Below are 17,635 nucleotides of genomic sequence, written 5' to 3'. Positions count from 1 at the left end.
GGTGTGCATGGGTCTGTACTAAGAGCAAGACTCAGCGTTGAAAGAGCCGAAGGAGTTGTGTCTTTTTGTCTAGCCTTAGGAATGTAAGGAATGGATTATACAATGTGTTTATCTACTCCAAGCTGCAATAAATAGTATGCCCGGCTAACTAGCTTACTACATACATTAACCAAGCGTTACTTAAGGCCAAGAAGCACATCCTTAGTTTGCATGTTTAAACGTTTAATTTTAAAAAAGTCTGTTCGCTAAAGCACACCAATTGTGTAGTATTGTCCCACTGTGTGGAAGCTAGTTCTGGAAGCAATTGCGGAGTTTAGGCTAATGATGGAGATGGAGCTTCATCTTTGTCTTTTAGCACAATATCATGCATATAGCCATCAGTTGCTTATTTAAGACCCTTCTTCTCGCTTAAAAAGTCAGCTGAAAACATAGAAAATTTTAAGTTTTCAACCAACTCATGGAGCTATCGTTAACACTATCTAGCTATAGCTGATAAAGACGAAGACCGAACAGACACTGAAAGACCGAAGAAATTGACAGTTGCCAGCTGAAAATGAGAAACCTGCTTATGTCTAACCACCTTTTCAAGAACTAATAATCATTTTGATGGTAAATCTGCCACCGTTGTCGTGGTAAACTGCATATGTGTCTTGTGAGAATGGAAAGCTTGGCAGCTTGAAGTGTAGCAACAGTAACTAAGGGGGTTGGGGTTAGGCCAACAGTCAATTTAGAGTAATGTACCCTATACTTATAGCATTACCTGCTAAAGTAAATGTTTCACTGAAAAGCCTATTTCAAGACTATAATTATTCGTAGTTAATCAGACAGACAGTGTCAAAACTATAAGCTCACTCCATGTAGCTGCTCATCTACTACCAGCGCTGTCTCGTAGTGAAGTGACTGTATTTAATGAGCCTAAATATTAGATGGTCTCCTAGTGGTGTGGTGGTGTAACAGTTCAGTGCATCACAGCTTGTACCCCCTGTGCTTCTGCATTCATTTAATGAATGCTAATTCCCCTTCCCCCATCAACTCCCATACAAATCCATACTGGAATATATGATCTGTAATCACTATAACCAGAGAGATTGATTTGTAAGGTGGTCTGATGCGGGACTGGATTTATCTACCATGACATAAATTTTTCAAATCACATTTTGTTATTGTTTAGCTCTTTTGGGCATTCATGTGGCACCACTGTGTGGTGTGACAATCATCCATACATTCATTGTTCCTATTTCAGTGCCTGAATTAAACCTTATGACCCAAACACCATAACCAAGTGATAAATCAGTTCATAAAGATAATGACCCATCCAAACCGCTTTATAATCACCTCATAAACCATGATACTCTGTCCATAAACTAGCTCATTGGCACTAAAAAAGGGCCAAACATGATGCACTTTGTATGGGCGCTGGTGAGAGAAATATCCCAAAGGATTATAGGGTCAGAAGAGATCTGATCCATTTTACTTCTCTGGAAAGGTAGGATCTCTGTGTTCAGGAGATGAGTGGATATCAGAAAATGTCCCACACACAAACTTTTTTTTTTTCTACTTTCACATCTTATCCAATTTTCTGTTCAAGTGAAGTAGGCTTAAAGCGGTCTTGGGCATTACATGTGCCATCTCAGATAGAATCTCTTGATTTCTGCCGTGCTTGTCTTTCCTTGTCACTCCAAACTTTTTCACAAACACTCCACTTTTCACAACTGTTGTTGACTCTGTATTGCCCTGTAACCAATTATCCCATATATGTACCACACTGATAGCTAGAGGTTGTTAATAGATGACTTAAGTATTACGCGTAATAGATGGAAAAGAGGGGGAAAGACGTGACCGGAAAGAAGGGGGGGAGGCAGACACTATATTACAAGACTCCCCATTAACCTTAATGTTAAAAATCACCTTGTCTGTCTTTTCTATTAGGCTGCTGAGGCTAACGGAGCCATTCCTGTAGTCTGACAATACATGTACATGTCTCTCTCTGTTACTTATTCTGTTTTTAAGAAGAAGAAAAAACATATGCGTGACCTTTAAAATCTACTCTACAAAATGGCTTAGCCTACTGATAAACTATCACTAACAAAGGTCAGTTGCATGCTGTGACACACATATACATTTCTCCTGCCGGTTTCAGACATCTGTGTGCATTTTAATGCAGTAAGATGCATAGCAACTCTTATGCATTCAGAATTGTGGCTAGTTACAGAGGCTAATATTGATCGATTGTAGATTCTTCGCTATTATTTTTGCTTTGTTGATATTACGACAACAGTTTCTGACTTTGACTCGTGTTTTGGTATAGATACAGTTGCCCCCATACAAGAATATATTTCAATGTAACACTTGTATTATACTCTGTTGAAGTGGATAGAAAGTGGTCTTTGCAAATGAAAACAAATCCTGCTCTGTTTTAAGTGCAGTGGATGCTCAGACAGGGGCCAAATGGTTAGCAGAGAGATGGAGTCCATTTTCATTGTGTCTCTCATGATGGAGACAGGAGACAAATGGAGTCAGTGGGGTTACTGAGAGACCGAGTGGATGTAGTGTTTATGTAACACAGTGTGCATTAGAAATACTGTGCGCGTTAATGTTTAGATTAAGAACAGCGTCTTGGCCACAGTCAGTATGGAGTGTCGTTTTCTATCCTCTCCGCAGGGTTCAGAAGGTCATAACACAAATTTGCATGCGGTGCCCAGTGAAGTGTTGTGCCTCTCTGTGTGTAGGATGGACGGTGTGTGTTTGTGAGAGAGCGATAGTTTGCACTGTGTAATGGCCTGGCTGATGCATTTTTTAGCTTTCAAATGGGATATATTTCTATCCCGTCGTCTGCTGTGTTCGTCTGCTGTGTTCTTGATTAAATGAAGCGTGCTTGGCTTCCCTCTCCAGATAGAGAGCGAGGAGTTGTGCTCAACGCAGTGGGATGGAGAAAAAGACAAAGGAAACAAGTGCTCTACTTTGTTGTGATTTCACTCATGCTAGATCAGAGTGGGGACAGCAAGAAACATTTTACGATTATGAAAGATGTATTTGCAATTCAATCTAAATGGCTGGCTGTAGGCGTTTGTTTGAATTCTATGATGAAATCCTATCTATGAGGCTACATATGGAAATACATTATGATATATTCTAAAAGGGTTCTTCCATTAACCTGCCCCATAAAAGAGAGGTGAGACCTGAGGTGCTTTCTTTAAGCATCCACAGTTAACATTAGTGGCTGTTATTGATATTCCAGCATGTTTTTAGACCATTGAAGGGAATTGTAGCCAAGGTAGTGTGTATGCTTTGAGGATGTCTCATGTGAAATGAAGATGTATAGTTTTAAATGACAAAAGACTCAATTTGTAGGTCTTGATAGTAAATTTTCTGGCATTAAAGCGCCCATATTATGCTCATTTTCAGGTTCATAATTGTATTTTGAGGTTGTACCAGAATAGGTTTACATGGTTTAATTTTCAAAAAACACCATATTTTTGTTGTACTATACATTGCTGCAGCTCCTCTTTCCACCCCGTGTGTTGAACTCTCTGTTTTAGCTACAGAGTGAGGCATCACACTTCTATCTCTTTGTTGGGAGTCGCACATGCGTAGTAGCTAGGTAAGGACTACTAGCTAGAAGCTAGCGCTGCTAGCGGTTAGCCACTTCGTTCTCAATGGCAAAACACTGCTACAACACCATAGAACTACTTACATGTCCCTCGTCTGCAGGTATTCAACGCAAAGTTGGAAGTGCGCGCGCCCTCGTTTAGAAGAAGTCTCCCGGCTAATCCTGCCTTGTACTGACCGAAGTTGGAGAAACAGCTAGCTGATGTGGTTGATGTGGTATTAGCTAAAGTGGTTAGCGCACACCAAATGTTTCGGCCGATGACGTAGACGGTCCTGCCGATTTTGACCAGCTCACCCGGAGACTGAAGGCAGGTTACATTCAGAAACCCGTATCACTCAAAACAGCATGGATGTTTTTTTTTCTCCAAGTTTGTGTGCGTGTGGAAGCACCAGAGACACAAAATAACACCCCAAATCCCAGAAAAAGTGATTTTTTTTTTTTTCATAATATGGGCACTTTAAGCTGAAGGGCTTCAATTTCACATTTCAGCAATAAAGCAAGTCATCTCCTCTTCTTCCTCTTCATATCTCATTCTCCCCTCTATTCATCCTCACGGCCTGACATTTTCTATCCTGCAGTCTCCCATCGTTTTCTCATTTCTCCCTCTAAACTCAGCCCTCGTGGCACGTTTGAGGCATTAATTGAATAATTAATTCCTCTCATTAGCTTGTTTTTAATTATTTCCTTGCCCCCTTCTCTTTGCCGAGTATAAACTCATCAACTGTTTTCATCCTTCCACACAAATTGCCCATGAAAACTGAGGGCTGGCGGAGTGTAGCTTCAGCACACTGGCTCTCTCAGTGGCTCTTAATGAGGGGACGGTTTGCCCAGGCGGAACAAGCCTAACACTGGCTTCGTGCACCAAGAGGCACAATACTAATTTAGCTCATTTAGTGTCCTTGGGCCAATTAAAGGGAGGTGAAAAGGGCCGAATCGCTAGCTGGAACGTTTTTCACTATAGGAGCACTGGCCTTGGATTGCATTGCGCTGCATTGCACAGGCCCAGACACTCTGTGTCTGATTGCTCGTTTGTTTGCAATGTGTTGCACTAATGGAATTTATTTGCCCTACATTCTCCAGATTTGGCTCCTTTGAAAGGCCTTATTATTTGTGACACAGATTCCTTCCCAGCTAGGGGGTAAATGGTCCTAAAGACTGCTATGCCCAGTCTATTTCTGTGCCCCCTGATAAATTATGCCAGTGTTGAATAGGCAATTTTGGATCATTATCTTGATGATATAATGAAATAAACACACATAAAAACCTTGAAATAGTCCAGTTCTGGTTCAATGACCCAAAGCCCACTGACAGCTGTGACACTACAGTCACGTTCTGGTATCCACTCAGTCTACTCTTGCGTTGTTTGATGTTGCTTTCATTTTCCTCATGTATAAATGTGATTTAAGTTTGTTTCACGTGAGCCTCACACTCAGTGTATGTCTTTTCTTTGCCTTACTGCCACATTTTATTGATTTGTTTTTTTGTTTCCTGTTTTATGTCCTTTGTTGGCTGACTGGGCCTTGTGTTGCATGCTTGTTGTCATGTCCCAGTTTGAATGTAGCCAGACTGTCAGCAGAACCATGGGCATCCAAGTCAACAAAGGTAAAGTTAACCCACTTACCCACAAGCACCTGTCCTCTCCCATCATCTCCCAATGACAGCTTGCCACATTGCTCACCCACATCCAGACGCAATTTCCATTCCATGGTCCAAATGAGGGGAAATCTGAGTGGCAGAGAGTGGGCCTCATCCACCAACAGTGTAGCAGAGGCTTCTTCTTTAGATGTTTGTGCAGTAGCATCTTTTTCTAGTATATGTGCTATCCCAACAAACACCCCTTCACTTAGCTGTGTCATGCTTGCAACTTGTACATTGTGTAGCTTGCCTGAAACTTCAAGTGTTGGGTGATTCGGCAAGGATTTTTTAACTTGCGACTGGCACACCTTTACCCAGAGATGGACATTGTATGTAGGGGTCACAATAGCTCCATTTGCCCCTGCTGTGCATGCAAAAGTATAATTTAAATGTATTATTATTATTGATTAAAGTAAAATAATAATTACTTTACCATACCCCTATGATTCCTCTTTAAAAGATTAGGTACAGTATCAGTGAACGAAATTCCTTAAAGCTACATTGTGTAAGAATTTCTCCCATCTAGCGGTGAAATTGTATATGACAACCAACTGAATATTACTTTCTAGCCCCTCCCATTCCGAGCGCGTTTTAACTCCTACGGTGGCCGAACGCGAAATTAGCTCTTAGTATCGCCATCGTTTACGCGCAGCTGTTCTAGCCACTCCAATATTAACTTTGGTCTTGTTGCTTTGCCTGTTGCGTTGTCGTTTTAATTCTCTTTTTCGCTTCCCTGGCGAATAATCTCCCCCTGGCATTCGTCACGGTGCCACTGAGTTTAAAAGTGCGAAAGGCGGAGGTATGTCACTCTATGGCTATGGAGATGGAGGCGCTACATGGCTGCCGTCATTTGAGCGAGTCGCTCGTATGTATTCTGAAAGATTATAAATGGCTGATTCTACGCTTACGAGAATACTTTGATTAGTTGGTGGAAGTAATTAAACAGGTTTTTGCTAAGAATAAACTCAGAATTACACAATGTAGGTTTAATGCCGGTTCCATGCAAACACTGATGGTGCACATATGGTGCTTTTAGCGGTTATTTATTTGAATCACGTTTGATGCTTTGAATGCTGATAGGGCAGAAATATAAAGGCACTTATTATGGTGATTGCAACTCACAAGAAAAAAAGTCTGTCAGCCAAAAATTCAGCCTATAACAGATGAATGATGAACAGATGAACCAGTCACCCAACCCTGACATCTTTGGCTTTCTGCATGTTGACAGAGGAAATAAAAAGGCAAATAAAAGAGAGAAAAAGAAAGACGAAATAATGACAAGGAAAGCAGAGAGAGAAAGATAAATAATAATATAACAAATAAAACATCTGTTTTCATCAGTTAAATCTTTAACAATGCATTATATTGTGGGATACTGATGGATATCAGTGGGCAAAAACTTTGTTTTCATTTCCAAAACAATGTGGCTGAGGTCTAATTCTTACATCTCTTCCTAATCATCCTCCTGATCTAACAACAGGGGAGGGAGGTGTGTGTGGAGCCAAGATTCCTCTGTAGCTTCGTATTGTGCTATACTCTAAGCCCGCCCACTTTTTAGTGGTCCAATTAAATGCGAAGGATTTGATATAAATCCCTCTTGTACTTGTACACCTCTCAAATATTCGTTTCACTGGTTAATAATACGTCCAAACTCTCATTTTACTGGGACTTTAAAGTATCATACTGTGCTATACTAATTGCTAATTTAAAGTTTCTATAAATGTTCAACGTGTGGGCTAAGCTATATCAGAAGCACACCAAATATATATTTTAGAAAATCACGACACCCCAAGGCGATGTGTTTACACACCAACACACAACCGTTGTCTGAGGGCTGTCTTTCTCCACACACACACACACACACAAACACACACACATACATTTAAACACACTCCTAAACAATTTTTTCTGCTGCTTTTTCTATTTCTAGAATAGAAAATAAAGACATAAACTTACAATTGTGTGTTGCAGAAGATTTTTTTACAATAACCTGTAATACTTGTAGCTGAGGGAAAAAAGCTCCAGTCAATACAGCCAATATTAGCCAAGTCGTTGGAGCCACTAAACGGAATTAGTTTGTACCCAGACTTTAGGCAGACTGGGATAGAAAAGTACAAATTACATGACACCACTCCTCCCAATACCATCCCACCCCCAAACCAAACCTCTCATGACACACACATAACTGATCTGCCGGCCAGTCATAACAATAGAACAGCTTGACCAAACACTACAGGACTTTTCTGTTTTGTTGCACTGGTGTCACTGGAATCATCACAAGCTCACACACTGACCATCCAACTAGGAAAACACCACCCATACAGAAGCAAACCATAAGCAGCAGTATGCTTTAAAAAAAAAAAGAAGAAGAAAAAAAGACGGGGAACATAAAAAAACTAGATAGAAAACACTGCAGGGGTACAGCAGGGGAGAGTAAGGTTTATGTGTTTTAAGCCAGAGGTGGAACATACAGAGTCAGCAATGTCCACTTTATAGCCTGGCTTTAACTATTTTATGTGTTGTGTTAACACATACAGTATAAAATCAATAATGCAGATAGTGTAGATAGCATTTCCATGCACCAGATAACCAGATTCGTTATCCACTTTCAACATTATTTAGAAAACATGAGCTCCAAAGCCTCTAGCACTGCACAGCAGATTCACTGTTACAGCTTTTAGAATCCGATTACTGTACGCCCACATGCCATCCTTTCTTTTATGCCCATAGTAGTTGTAGTTGCTATTAGTGGTGTGTAGAGTCCTTTATTCACTCTGCCCTTGCTTTGTCACTTTTTCTCTAAGCTTTAACAGGTGAGGACGGTAAAAACACTGCCTGTTCTGACACGGTTGGATTATGTGTGCATACCTATGCTCATATTGCGCTTTTGCTCACTTGTTTCTGTTCATGAGTGCATGTTGTGAGTGTGTCCACGTTATATTTTGTCACGAGAGAGCTGGTGAGCGGGATTGAGAGATGAGAGAGAGAGAAGGGGTAAGATGTAAAGCACAAAGCAACAACTGCCTGTTCACCTGCTGAAGGTGTGGGAACAATGCTGTTGTTTCAGGGCAGAGTTGTCAGTGACTATGATTCCCCCCCCCAACCCCTTCTGCTCTCTCTTTCTTTTCCTCTCCCTTGTCACCCCCTTCCTCTTTTTCTCCCTACCATTTCATCACCACAGAGGGAAAAGAGATGGAGCATTTCGTCTGCCGGAGGTGAAAAGAACTCGTCGAGTGTAAGTAGAGGGGTTTCTGGCGGAGAGAGAGGGAGAAAGAGAGGGATGAGATGGGGCTTTGGGGCAAGGTGGGAATGAAGGCAAGGCAGAGATGGCGAAAGGGAATGAATAGACACGCAGTTGCAGCACAATCGCGTTAGCCTAGTCTCCCAGGGATAAAGTTGGGCTTAACTGCAGCATTACTCACACTCCTGCATTACAAAATGTTCCTTCACCAGCATTTAGCATGCAAATTGGCTCCCAGATTATGCCTTTTGTATTCATTTTACCAACTGTCAGGCTGTGATGCAGGGAGAATGATAATCAGGCAGATATTGCCCCCTAGCGCTCCGGCGACGATCATCACACTGCAAGGGGGGGGGGAAGGGAGTGCTGTGTTACTGCAGATCAATGACACTCGTGTGTGTGTGTGTGCGTGCGTGCGTGCGTGCGTGTGCGCGCGTGCGTGCGTGTGTGCAGAGAAGAAGAGATAGACAGGGACTGAGGGTGTAAATAGCTCAAAGTGAATTACATCTGAGTACTTTATAAGAGTTGGGGGTGATGAAGGGACAGTGGGATTGTGGAAAAAGAAAGCCAAATGAAAGGAGATATCTGAGTTGCAGAGCACATACAGTAGCGCTCTCTCGAATGGATTACATGTGTAGGAATAGGCACATAGGGCGCTCATTTTAGGATGTGTTGCACTGCAAGATATACTCTGTGAATATTCAGCTCCATGAAGTCCAAAAAGCTCTGCCGCAGCTAGGTCCATCATGTCAGCGAAAAGCACCACAAGTAGTCTGTTATGTTTAGTTTTTTTGTCTTCGTGTTTCACTCCACCAAGAGTCATCTGGGCCAGCGATCCCTCATGGTTTTCCCAGCTCGTATCTGCAAAATCTTTATCTCAGCGAGATAACGAGTCTGATTTGAATAATGGCCCATATCTGATGCGTAATGTTACCTCTAATTCCATTTTAGCTAATCCCCCAACATGTATTTTGCATGCATGGTGGGCACATCTGTGGACCACATGCACATCCATCCTGGAAGGTTTCCTCATCGGAAAAAACCGTCTAAAAAGTCACTGATTGGTAGAGGTGGGAGATAAAGAGGACAGGTATCATAGTAATTGTTTTTGATGATAGAAAAATAGAAAGGTGCCTTAAACTACAGGTATGTGTGGTCCTGCTTTTCACTGTTTGTGAGATTAAATCACTTCTAAGAAATGGCACTGTGTGTGTGTGTGTGTGTGTGTGTGTGTGTGTGTTGATTTTTTGCAACGGTTAGGGATCAAATGTAGCTTCTTTTAGTGCATATTTTACTGGCCAAGGCAATGGTTTCCAGGTACTTCATTTAAAGGACAGTTTCATCTTATTACAAGTTGGGTCTTCTTTTATACTTTTGCTAACAGTCCTCACCAAATTCAATTGATGATATTTGAGAATGACTTTGCTGCAAAGTCTGACATGGCAAGAAATACTTGGTGGTCAGATTATTAGACGTTTTGGAATTAATTAATTAATTTATTGAATTCACTTCATTTGGAGATAGAAGCAAAAGTAAGAGCACGCAGAATGGCTCTAATAAGCCATCATTGCACAGGAAAACTGTGTACACAGCTACTGTAAGTACAGTCAACATTGAAGCAGGAAGACAGGGCCATATGTATCAACCTAACAGGGTGCCCCAGGGCAAGCATCCCTGGGTCCCTGGTTCCCAAAGTTAATGTGGTTATAATTTGATTGAAATCTAATTTATTTAAGAATATGCACTATGTAAGCATAATACCAACTGGACATATTAAAAGGGCAAGTCACATATCCAACTCTGTTTACAGGGAGTATTGAAGCATCTTGTGTATTAAGAGAGACTGTGTGAAATCTGGGGTCCGTTTCAGGAAGGAGGTTTACAGTTTTTCTTGATTGCTTTGACCTGCTTAAAGAAACTGGGATCCACTCTGTTTTCATCATCACTGTCTCAGCAGAGCAGAAGACACCGCTTGCAAATGTGTTAACCCTTTCTCATTGGATTGACGCATTTTCCCCACCCTTTTGCAGAACAGTTAACACGGATGTCATTCAAGCAGTCCAAACTCCATTGTTTTAGCTATGGTAACCAAACAGAAAGCATCTGTTCCTAACTATTAGAAACTACCTACATCAGTATGACATCACTGAAGCACCTGTTTGACACTCCTTCACACAAATCTTCAATTAGCAATCAGTCTGCAGGCCTTAAAGGTGCAGCGTCTGTGTTCTTTGCCAACATGGATGAAAGAGGTCTAAGACAGAAGAGACTGTTTCAATAGTGGCTATTTCTTATACTCTACAGTAATAGATGTTTATATTTTACTGTAATAGATTTTATTTTTATTTTCTTAATTTCTTATGCTCTAATAGATTTTATTTTGGTTTACATGTATTTTGTGTAATATTTACAGTATTTCAGCCACAGTTTCAAAATAAGGATCAATGGAATCAATAAAATTTGCATCAAAGCATTTCTGATTCTGGATCCAATTCTTTGCAAGAAGGCAAATTTGTCAACAAATGTCACTGGCATGAAAGCTACGTAGAGTAATAGGCTACAATGACAAGCAATGGTGCACTGATTCGCAGTGAGTACTGTATTTTGTATTTTGTTGTCCACTGTGTAATGGTTGATTGGAAGAGCTCATACACTTGTTTGCAAGTTGTGTTGTTTGAAGGCAACATTTTCTTTTGTTGCATATTTTAAATGTTTTGGCACGGTTAGAGCCTTTTGCAAACAAAATGTGTCATTTTGACCATGAGTGCCACTGTTTCGGCCTGTGTTTTAACTGTTTTGAAAAATGTGGAGTTTGAGTTGACTGCTGTGTCAAAGCAATCAAGAAAAACTGTAACAAACTCTGAGTCTAACCCTGATGTCTGAGTTGATTTACCCTGAGATGGGAAACTCTTAGTTTTCAGTTCCAGAACAGCTGATTTGAGTTGGTTCAATCAACTCAGAGTATGTTCACGCGTGTGCACCACCACAATAAAAAAGCAGCATGAATGGAGCTATGATACTATGATTCACCATGGCAACAACCACAAACAAACGGGTCGGCGGAAATACTCATGCACACATACGAGTTTGAACATGTATTTTGTTAAAAAAGCAATCACAGCAGCTGCTGCAAAAGAGAGGGAATTTGCTTGGGAGGAAATTGCTGCTAGAGTAAATGTGCATATTCCAATATAGTGTATTAATATCATATTTAATTATTATTTAAGTGTAATATTACTGGTGAAATGGTATTGAACCTATAATCTATTTAATTTAGGTGCAATACTGCGGGCGAAAAGGTCATAGGCCTACTAATCCCATTCTGAGGCTGCAGCACCATCATTAACAGAATTATAATTCATAATCTTTTATTTCAAAGGGTTTACATCATTTACCTGCAATACTGTGGAACTCCTTTTTAATGGCTCTTACTGGTTTGTGTCCAAGGAACACTACATAAACGTTTAAAACACGTTTCAGAGCGAGTCACACTCTTCTGACGGCGCTTTGCTATACAGTGGCTTTACTAAAATGCTCCGCATCACCAGTGTTGTAAAGAAAACTGACGTTTTCAAAAAAGATTTAATGCGACACAAATAATCTGGGATGTAGAGCATTAGGGATGAGCGAGTACAGCATTATCTGTATCTGTATCTGTTAACCATATGAATTATCTGTATCTGTATCTGTACTCGGACTGGGCGGGGCCTAACCCGGAAGTGGGCGAGATTTAACCCAGAAGTGGGTCGGGTTGTCTTGAAATGGGTGGGGCTTTAACCGGTATGTTATTTTAAGCATGCAATTGATATGGGTTGATCAGAAATTGTTATATTTATTGCTGATTAGAAAACTATTTACATGACAGCATCAGCATTGAGCTTCAGATCAATGGTTTTGATCACGATAACAAACAAACTATATACAGAACAAGAACAATGAATACAACACATGCGGTTGTAATTATGAAGTAAAATGTAATGAACAAGAGTTTTCATACTCAACATAACTTTCTTTTTTTAACTTTTAATTTTTTTATGATCATCATAAAATCACTTTTTTTTTTTTTTTTTTTTTTTAATTTCCACACCAGGTGTGTGTGTGTGAGTGAGTAAGAGAGAGACAGAGAGAGAGAGAGAGAGAGAGAGGGGGGCGGGGGGGACTGTGTTCTACGGATCAAATAGTCCGACGCTGTTTTTCTGATCTGTTTAGAGCCAGCTGACGGTTTAAAAAAGAAAAAAAATCTCCGACAGGCAGAGACGCAACGCGAGTCGCATTCTACCAAGCACCACGTCTGAACAAACCCCACGTTTACCAGAACTCTACTGGTTAATAAGAAAGTACTACAAACCGAAGTAAAAAACAAACCTGAAGCTGAAGAAACCCTAAACGTTAACGGAAAAGACTGGCGAACCTGAGTGACTGAGGGAGAGACAGAGAGAGAGAGAGCTGTTCTGTGTGTGAGTGAGCAGAGCTGACACAGCAACACAATAAATCTGTATGTGTGTAGGGGAGGGGCGCTGTGACGATTAGCCTATCACAGAACGCAGACACAGTCAACTACCCAATAAGGATTTTTATTCAATCCGAGCACAGATATTGACTCGTATTACTCGTATAATACTCGTACTCGGCAAAAGTGCTTTATCCGTACCGGATACTCGTTTCAGCCGAGTATCCGGCTCAACTCTATAGAGCATGTCCACGATGGGTGACGTTAGTGATATGAGGACGATTAAGGTTATGTAGGCTACATAACTGATAGACTGGGAAGAAAAACGATACCGCCTAAAATGCGTCGGGGCCTCAATATCATCTCCCGACGTATGTTTAACACCCTGCGAAGTAATACAGATTCTTCATCAACGGGATCATCGACAAAAGGAAATGCCATGCTTTGAGAAAAAAAAAAGTTTTATAGTCTTAGTCTTAGTAGTCGTTTTATAGTAACATGGTTAATAAACAACCCTGTTTTTTTATTCATGCAGATACAGTAACAAACTGCGCTAAAATGTACCTGATACAGACTGAATGAATGATGAAATGAATGAGGGCTGTGTCAGCAGGCTGGGCTGGTGTCAGAGGGAGGAGACTGAGAGAAACTCAAGGTTTCTTGAAGAAAACCTGCTCCCAGGTTAGGTTCACAGACTCAGTTACCATAGTAACTGACTCTGAGGTGAAGTTACCTCTCTTTCTGAAACAGAAAACCCAGAGTTTCCCTCATCTCAGGGTTAACAAACTCAGAGTTTTCACTAAACCTGCTTTCTGAAACGGGCCCCTGATGAATTGCAGTGTCAGTTAGGGCTGAAGACTTTAACAATTGAAAATGGAAAAAAAAACTCTTAGCGTGTGGAGTTAGAAAGAAGTGAGATTTAGTTTTTTAAGGTAATCATTTTTTTAAGGTAATAATTTTGCTATTTGTCTTTATTTTTAAGTTTGGTTAATCTAACTTCTCATGTTTTCTTGCCCTGCCAGACAACACACAACAAAATGGTGTTCAAAACCATCAAAATAAGACCCAGTTTGTATGAAACCAGAATGTCCCTTAACTTAGATTTTGTATCTTTTTTTTTTTTCTACGTCCACGTAGTGCCTTCATATGCATCTTATTTTTCCTTACATGGCCCTTTTTCCTTGTCCTCCTTCTGCATCAGGACAAGTCCACCCCAGAGGACCAGAGCTCCTGGGACAGCTTCAAGAACATGACCCCCGAGCTGTCCATCGTGCCTGGGGAGCAAAAGGACCGGATGGAGCTGCACAATAAGAACTGGGACTCTTCAGCTAACACGCCTGACTCGTCCGAGGGAGACTTCCAGACTGAAGTGTGAAGACACACACACATACACACACACTCAATTGAATACGCCCATGCTCATTGCCGAGGCGACCTTCTGAAAAGCTATACATACTGTAAGTACATGATTTCTCACAAAGATCTCACACACACTGCTCCTCGTCTCCTGCAAAGTGCTCCTGTTGGATCCCATACTGTATTTGTTTACTGCTGCTGAGGACAGACGTGGAAAGAAGACTGTTCTAACCTATATTTTCGCAAAGACTATTGAAAAGAAAGAACAGGGGCTTGACACATCTGGGACTGAAGACATTTTTTAAATGAACTTAAAAGAAACTATGAAAAACTTATTTCTGAGAAAAAATGTCTTGATTTTATTCTGGAGAAAAAAGAAAATCTCTTTCAATTGTTTTGATGATTTGGGGAGGGGGGAAGAAAGAGAATATTTCTGCACCATTGAGTTCTTTTTATAGCAAGGGGGGAAAAAATCTCACTGAGGTTTCTCACACTGGTAGCCCCCCTAGGCACCCTGCTTTCATTTATTTCTTTTTCCCTTCTAATGGATGACGGAAGCATTTGATCTCTGTCTTTCCTTTTTATTTAAAATCTTTTTCTTGTCATTTTGGACGGAGAGTGGATGGGGGACGGGGGAAGAGCTGCTCCTTGAAATGTGCCATCCTCACTAATTTTTTCAGGTCCCAGTTCAACAATCACATCCATCCATTCCTCTCACATCCTCTGTGTCAACACTGTATTCCCCCTTATTTGTGTATTTTCTATGGTTTAGTTTAAAAAAAAAAAAAGTCCTCCTCTATGGTTTGAAACTTTTAATGAAAAAAAATAATATGATTGAAACAACTGTTCAAGAAGAATTGATTTATTTTCAGACTGGTTTGATTTCTGCTTCAGCTGCCTTTTTTCATTTTTTTTTTTTCATTTCCTGTGAGAATTAACCCATGTGGAACTTGAAAAAAAAAGATTCAGGACACACACAGCACATAAATGTGAGCTTACTTTCTGAGGTAATGTGTGCCGCATGCTATCCACCCACGAGGGAAAAGGATAGTGATCGCCATGCAGATTCTCCTTCTTTTTTTTCTCCCAGTGCTTGGAGATAAAAAACCTTTAAAGATTGCAGCATCTGAATCTATTTCAGCCATCACCAATCACAGTGAAAAAGAGACTATCTCAGTCATTTTCGACCCAAATGGAATCCGTGCGAGCTCGGTTTAGCATCTCTCATTCTCAAAAACGTACGCTTATGCCGCCGAGTGAAATATCAGAGCAAGCAGCCAGTTTAGCGGCTGCTTGCTCTTCTCCTGTAACTGAGGGAATATTGTTAGCTTCACATGACCTAAGGAGGTTTTTCAAGCCAATATGTCAAACTAGATACAACCTGAGCCAAATTGTTTTCTTTTCCCAAGAACCCCATCATGGATTTAAAGATAAACATGCCTTCCTTTGCTTTTGTCTATTGCCGCCTCCTCGTTTCCCCTTCTCCTACTGCCCACCCAGCGTCGTGCTACAATAAGGCATGAAATCTTAATGTTAGCAGTGAAGCCAGATGTTTAATTTCTCCTTCTCATGGATCCCTGTCAGTGTGATTGTATCCTGCACTTGTGAGCAGAGCAGAAAGAGAGTGAAATAGAAAGACAGAGATGGAGTCAAAGAGGTTATGAGGCTACAAGGTGGCAAACTGAAGAGGAAACCGGCGAAACAAAAGAAAAGCCAGTGGTGATGCTACCTGCATGACATTCTAGAGCCGTACTTCTGTCGCTACAAGAGGAAAACCAGTTTCCTGCTGTTGCTATATAGGCACATCAGTCCTCCGCACACCGACAGAGAGAGGGTCAGAGTCCAGGATGAATTCAATAGATGGCTCTATGACTTTTCTGTCTATGTTAAAGTGGCTCCCATTAATTTAACAGTTTGCAGAAAGAGATGAGAGACAGTTTAGGGAGAAAAAAGAAAATGGTAGCCACGGGAAAAAGATCTGAATATATATATATAACGAGAAAGCTAGAGGCAGGCAAAGATGCAGATTAAGAAGGGGAGTGCTCAAAACAGTAATTATCCAGGGATGGCGATTTGTCCTGACATTTTCCAATTCAGCCCTCAAACCATCTGTTTAAAGATCCCTAATGTGGTAGTAGAGCGGCACGGCGCAGATGGTGAGACGAGTGCGGCCCTTCTAACCTTTCAAGCTAATCAGCTGATAGGCGAACCTACACCCTGCTCGCTCTCAGAGGAGCCAGATAGGACAGACAGGTTACAGAGCGAAGGTCACATTCACCTCACCTTCCATGAGGCTCGGGATCCAGATCTACTCTACAGTGTGTCCAAACATGAAAAAAAGCCCGTCCGAGTACACAGTCTCAGTCAATGGGTGTTAATCTATAGCAGAAGAAAACATCTGTCTCAGGGGAAACAGATTTGACCTTTACACAGACACCCTAGGTTTTTATTTATAAAAGTGAACATTTTAGAGAGAATGCTCAAGATGAGTTTGCTACAAAGCCTTGTTCCCATGGTAACTTATAAATGGGATTTAAAGTAAGAAATGTGAATGTTTGATTCGAGCGCAGTATGAGATTTTGTTACCTCTTCAGTTGGTGAGCTTTTCCTTATTTTGAACAGTATGACAGGTTTCACCTCAGTGAGGGCTGGACTTAAAGTTTTCATCTTCAGGAACGGTAAGTGAGATGTTGCTTCATTGATTGGGATTGAGAGTGAAATGTCTGACCGATCATCTTAAAATTTTACAGTTGTCTTTTCTATGATAAGCTCTGGTTATGATGCGAATGCTAACATATGACGTTGATGGTAAGAGTATGTTAGTATGTCATGTTGTGATCCTTTGTGTGTTGAAAGCCTGCCCATAAAGAAATATGAAAATCAGGGCAAGCCAATTTACAAGTTAAGGTGGATGCCAGCTCTAAACCATACTATGCTCACCTTCACCTCCTCCCTTCAGCCTTTCGATGCTTAGGTGTTAACCCACAGCTACAACCATCCACCATTCCAGTTGATTTATTACTGAAACCCCTCCCTTTCCTTTTTGTCTCTCATTTTAGTTTTTTTTATACATACGATTGTACAAAGTAGTCCTCTAATGTTTTCATAGTGTCTTTTTATATGAAAATAAATTTTCAAATATATCTCAATGTCTCATATGTGCATACGCGCTGCTTCAAGGGCATCTGTGGATGAGAACAACTAGGCTCTTTCTTGATTTGCAGTGTACTCGCAATCCCATGTTTTCATAATATCACTCAGGGTGTTGAGCATTACCCAGAAGCATTGAAGCTTAACTGTGACCAATCAGAGGCCCCGCTGGTCTGTCTGAAAATGTAAGAGG

The 17,635-nt window shown here is 40.9% G+C and overlaps 1 protein-coding gene across 1 annotated transcript in view; it reads left to right on the top strand.

The window, feature by feature from the left end:
- adgrb2 (adhesion G protein-coupled receptor B2) overlaps positions 1-17,136 on the top strand; it is a 118,112-nt gene extending 100,976 nt beyond the window's left edge. The window contains exons 31-32 of the mRNA XM_035992847.1: positions 8,427-8,480; positions 14,138-17,136. Coding sequence (XP_035848740.1) covers positions 8,427-8,480; positions 14,138-14,311 — 228 coding nt within the window. The 3' untranslated portion in view covers positions 14,312-17,136. The remainder of the gene's footprint in view (positions 1-8,426; positions 8,481-14,137) is intronic.
- The last annotated feature ends 499 nt before the right edge of the window (positions 17,137-17,635 follow it).

The sequence above is a fragment of the Sander lucioperca genome, chromosome 16 (assembly GCF_008315115.2).
Source record: "Sander lucioperca isolate FBNREF2018 chromosome 16, SLUC_FBN_1.2, whole genome shotgun sequence".
Lineage (NCBI taxonomy): Eukaryota > Metazoa > Chordata > Actinopteri > Perciformes > Percidae > Sander > Sander lucioperca.
Note: the sequence above shows the minus strand (reverse complement) of the source record. Positions and strands in the feature narration are given on the sequence as shown.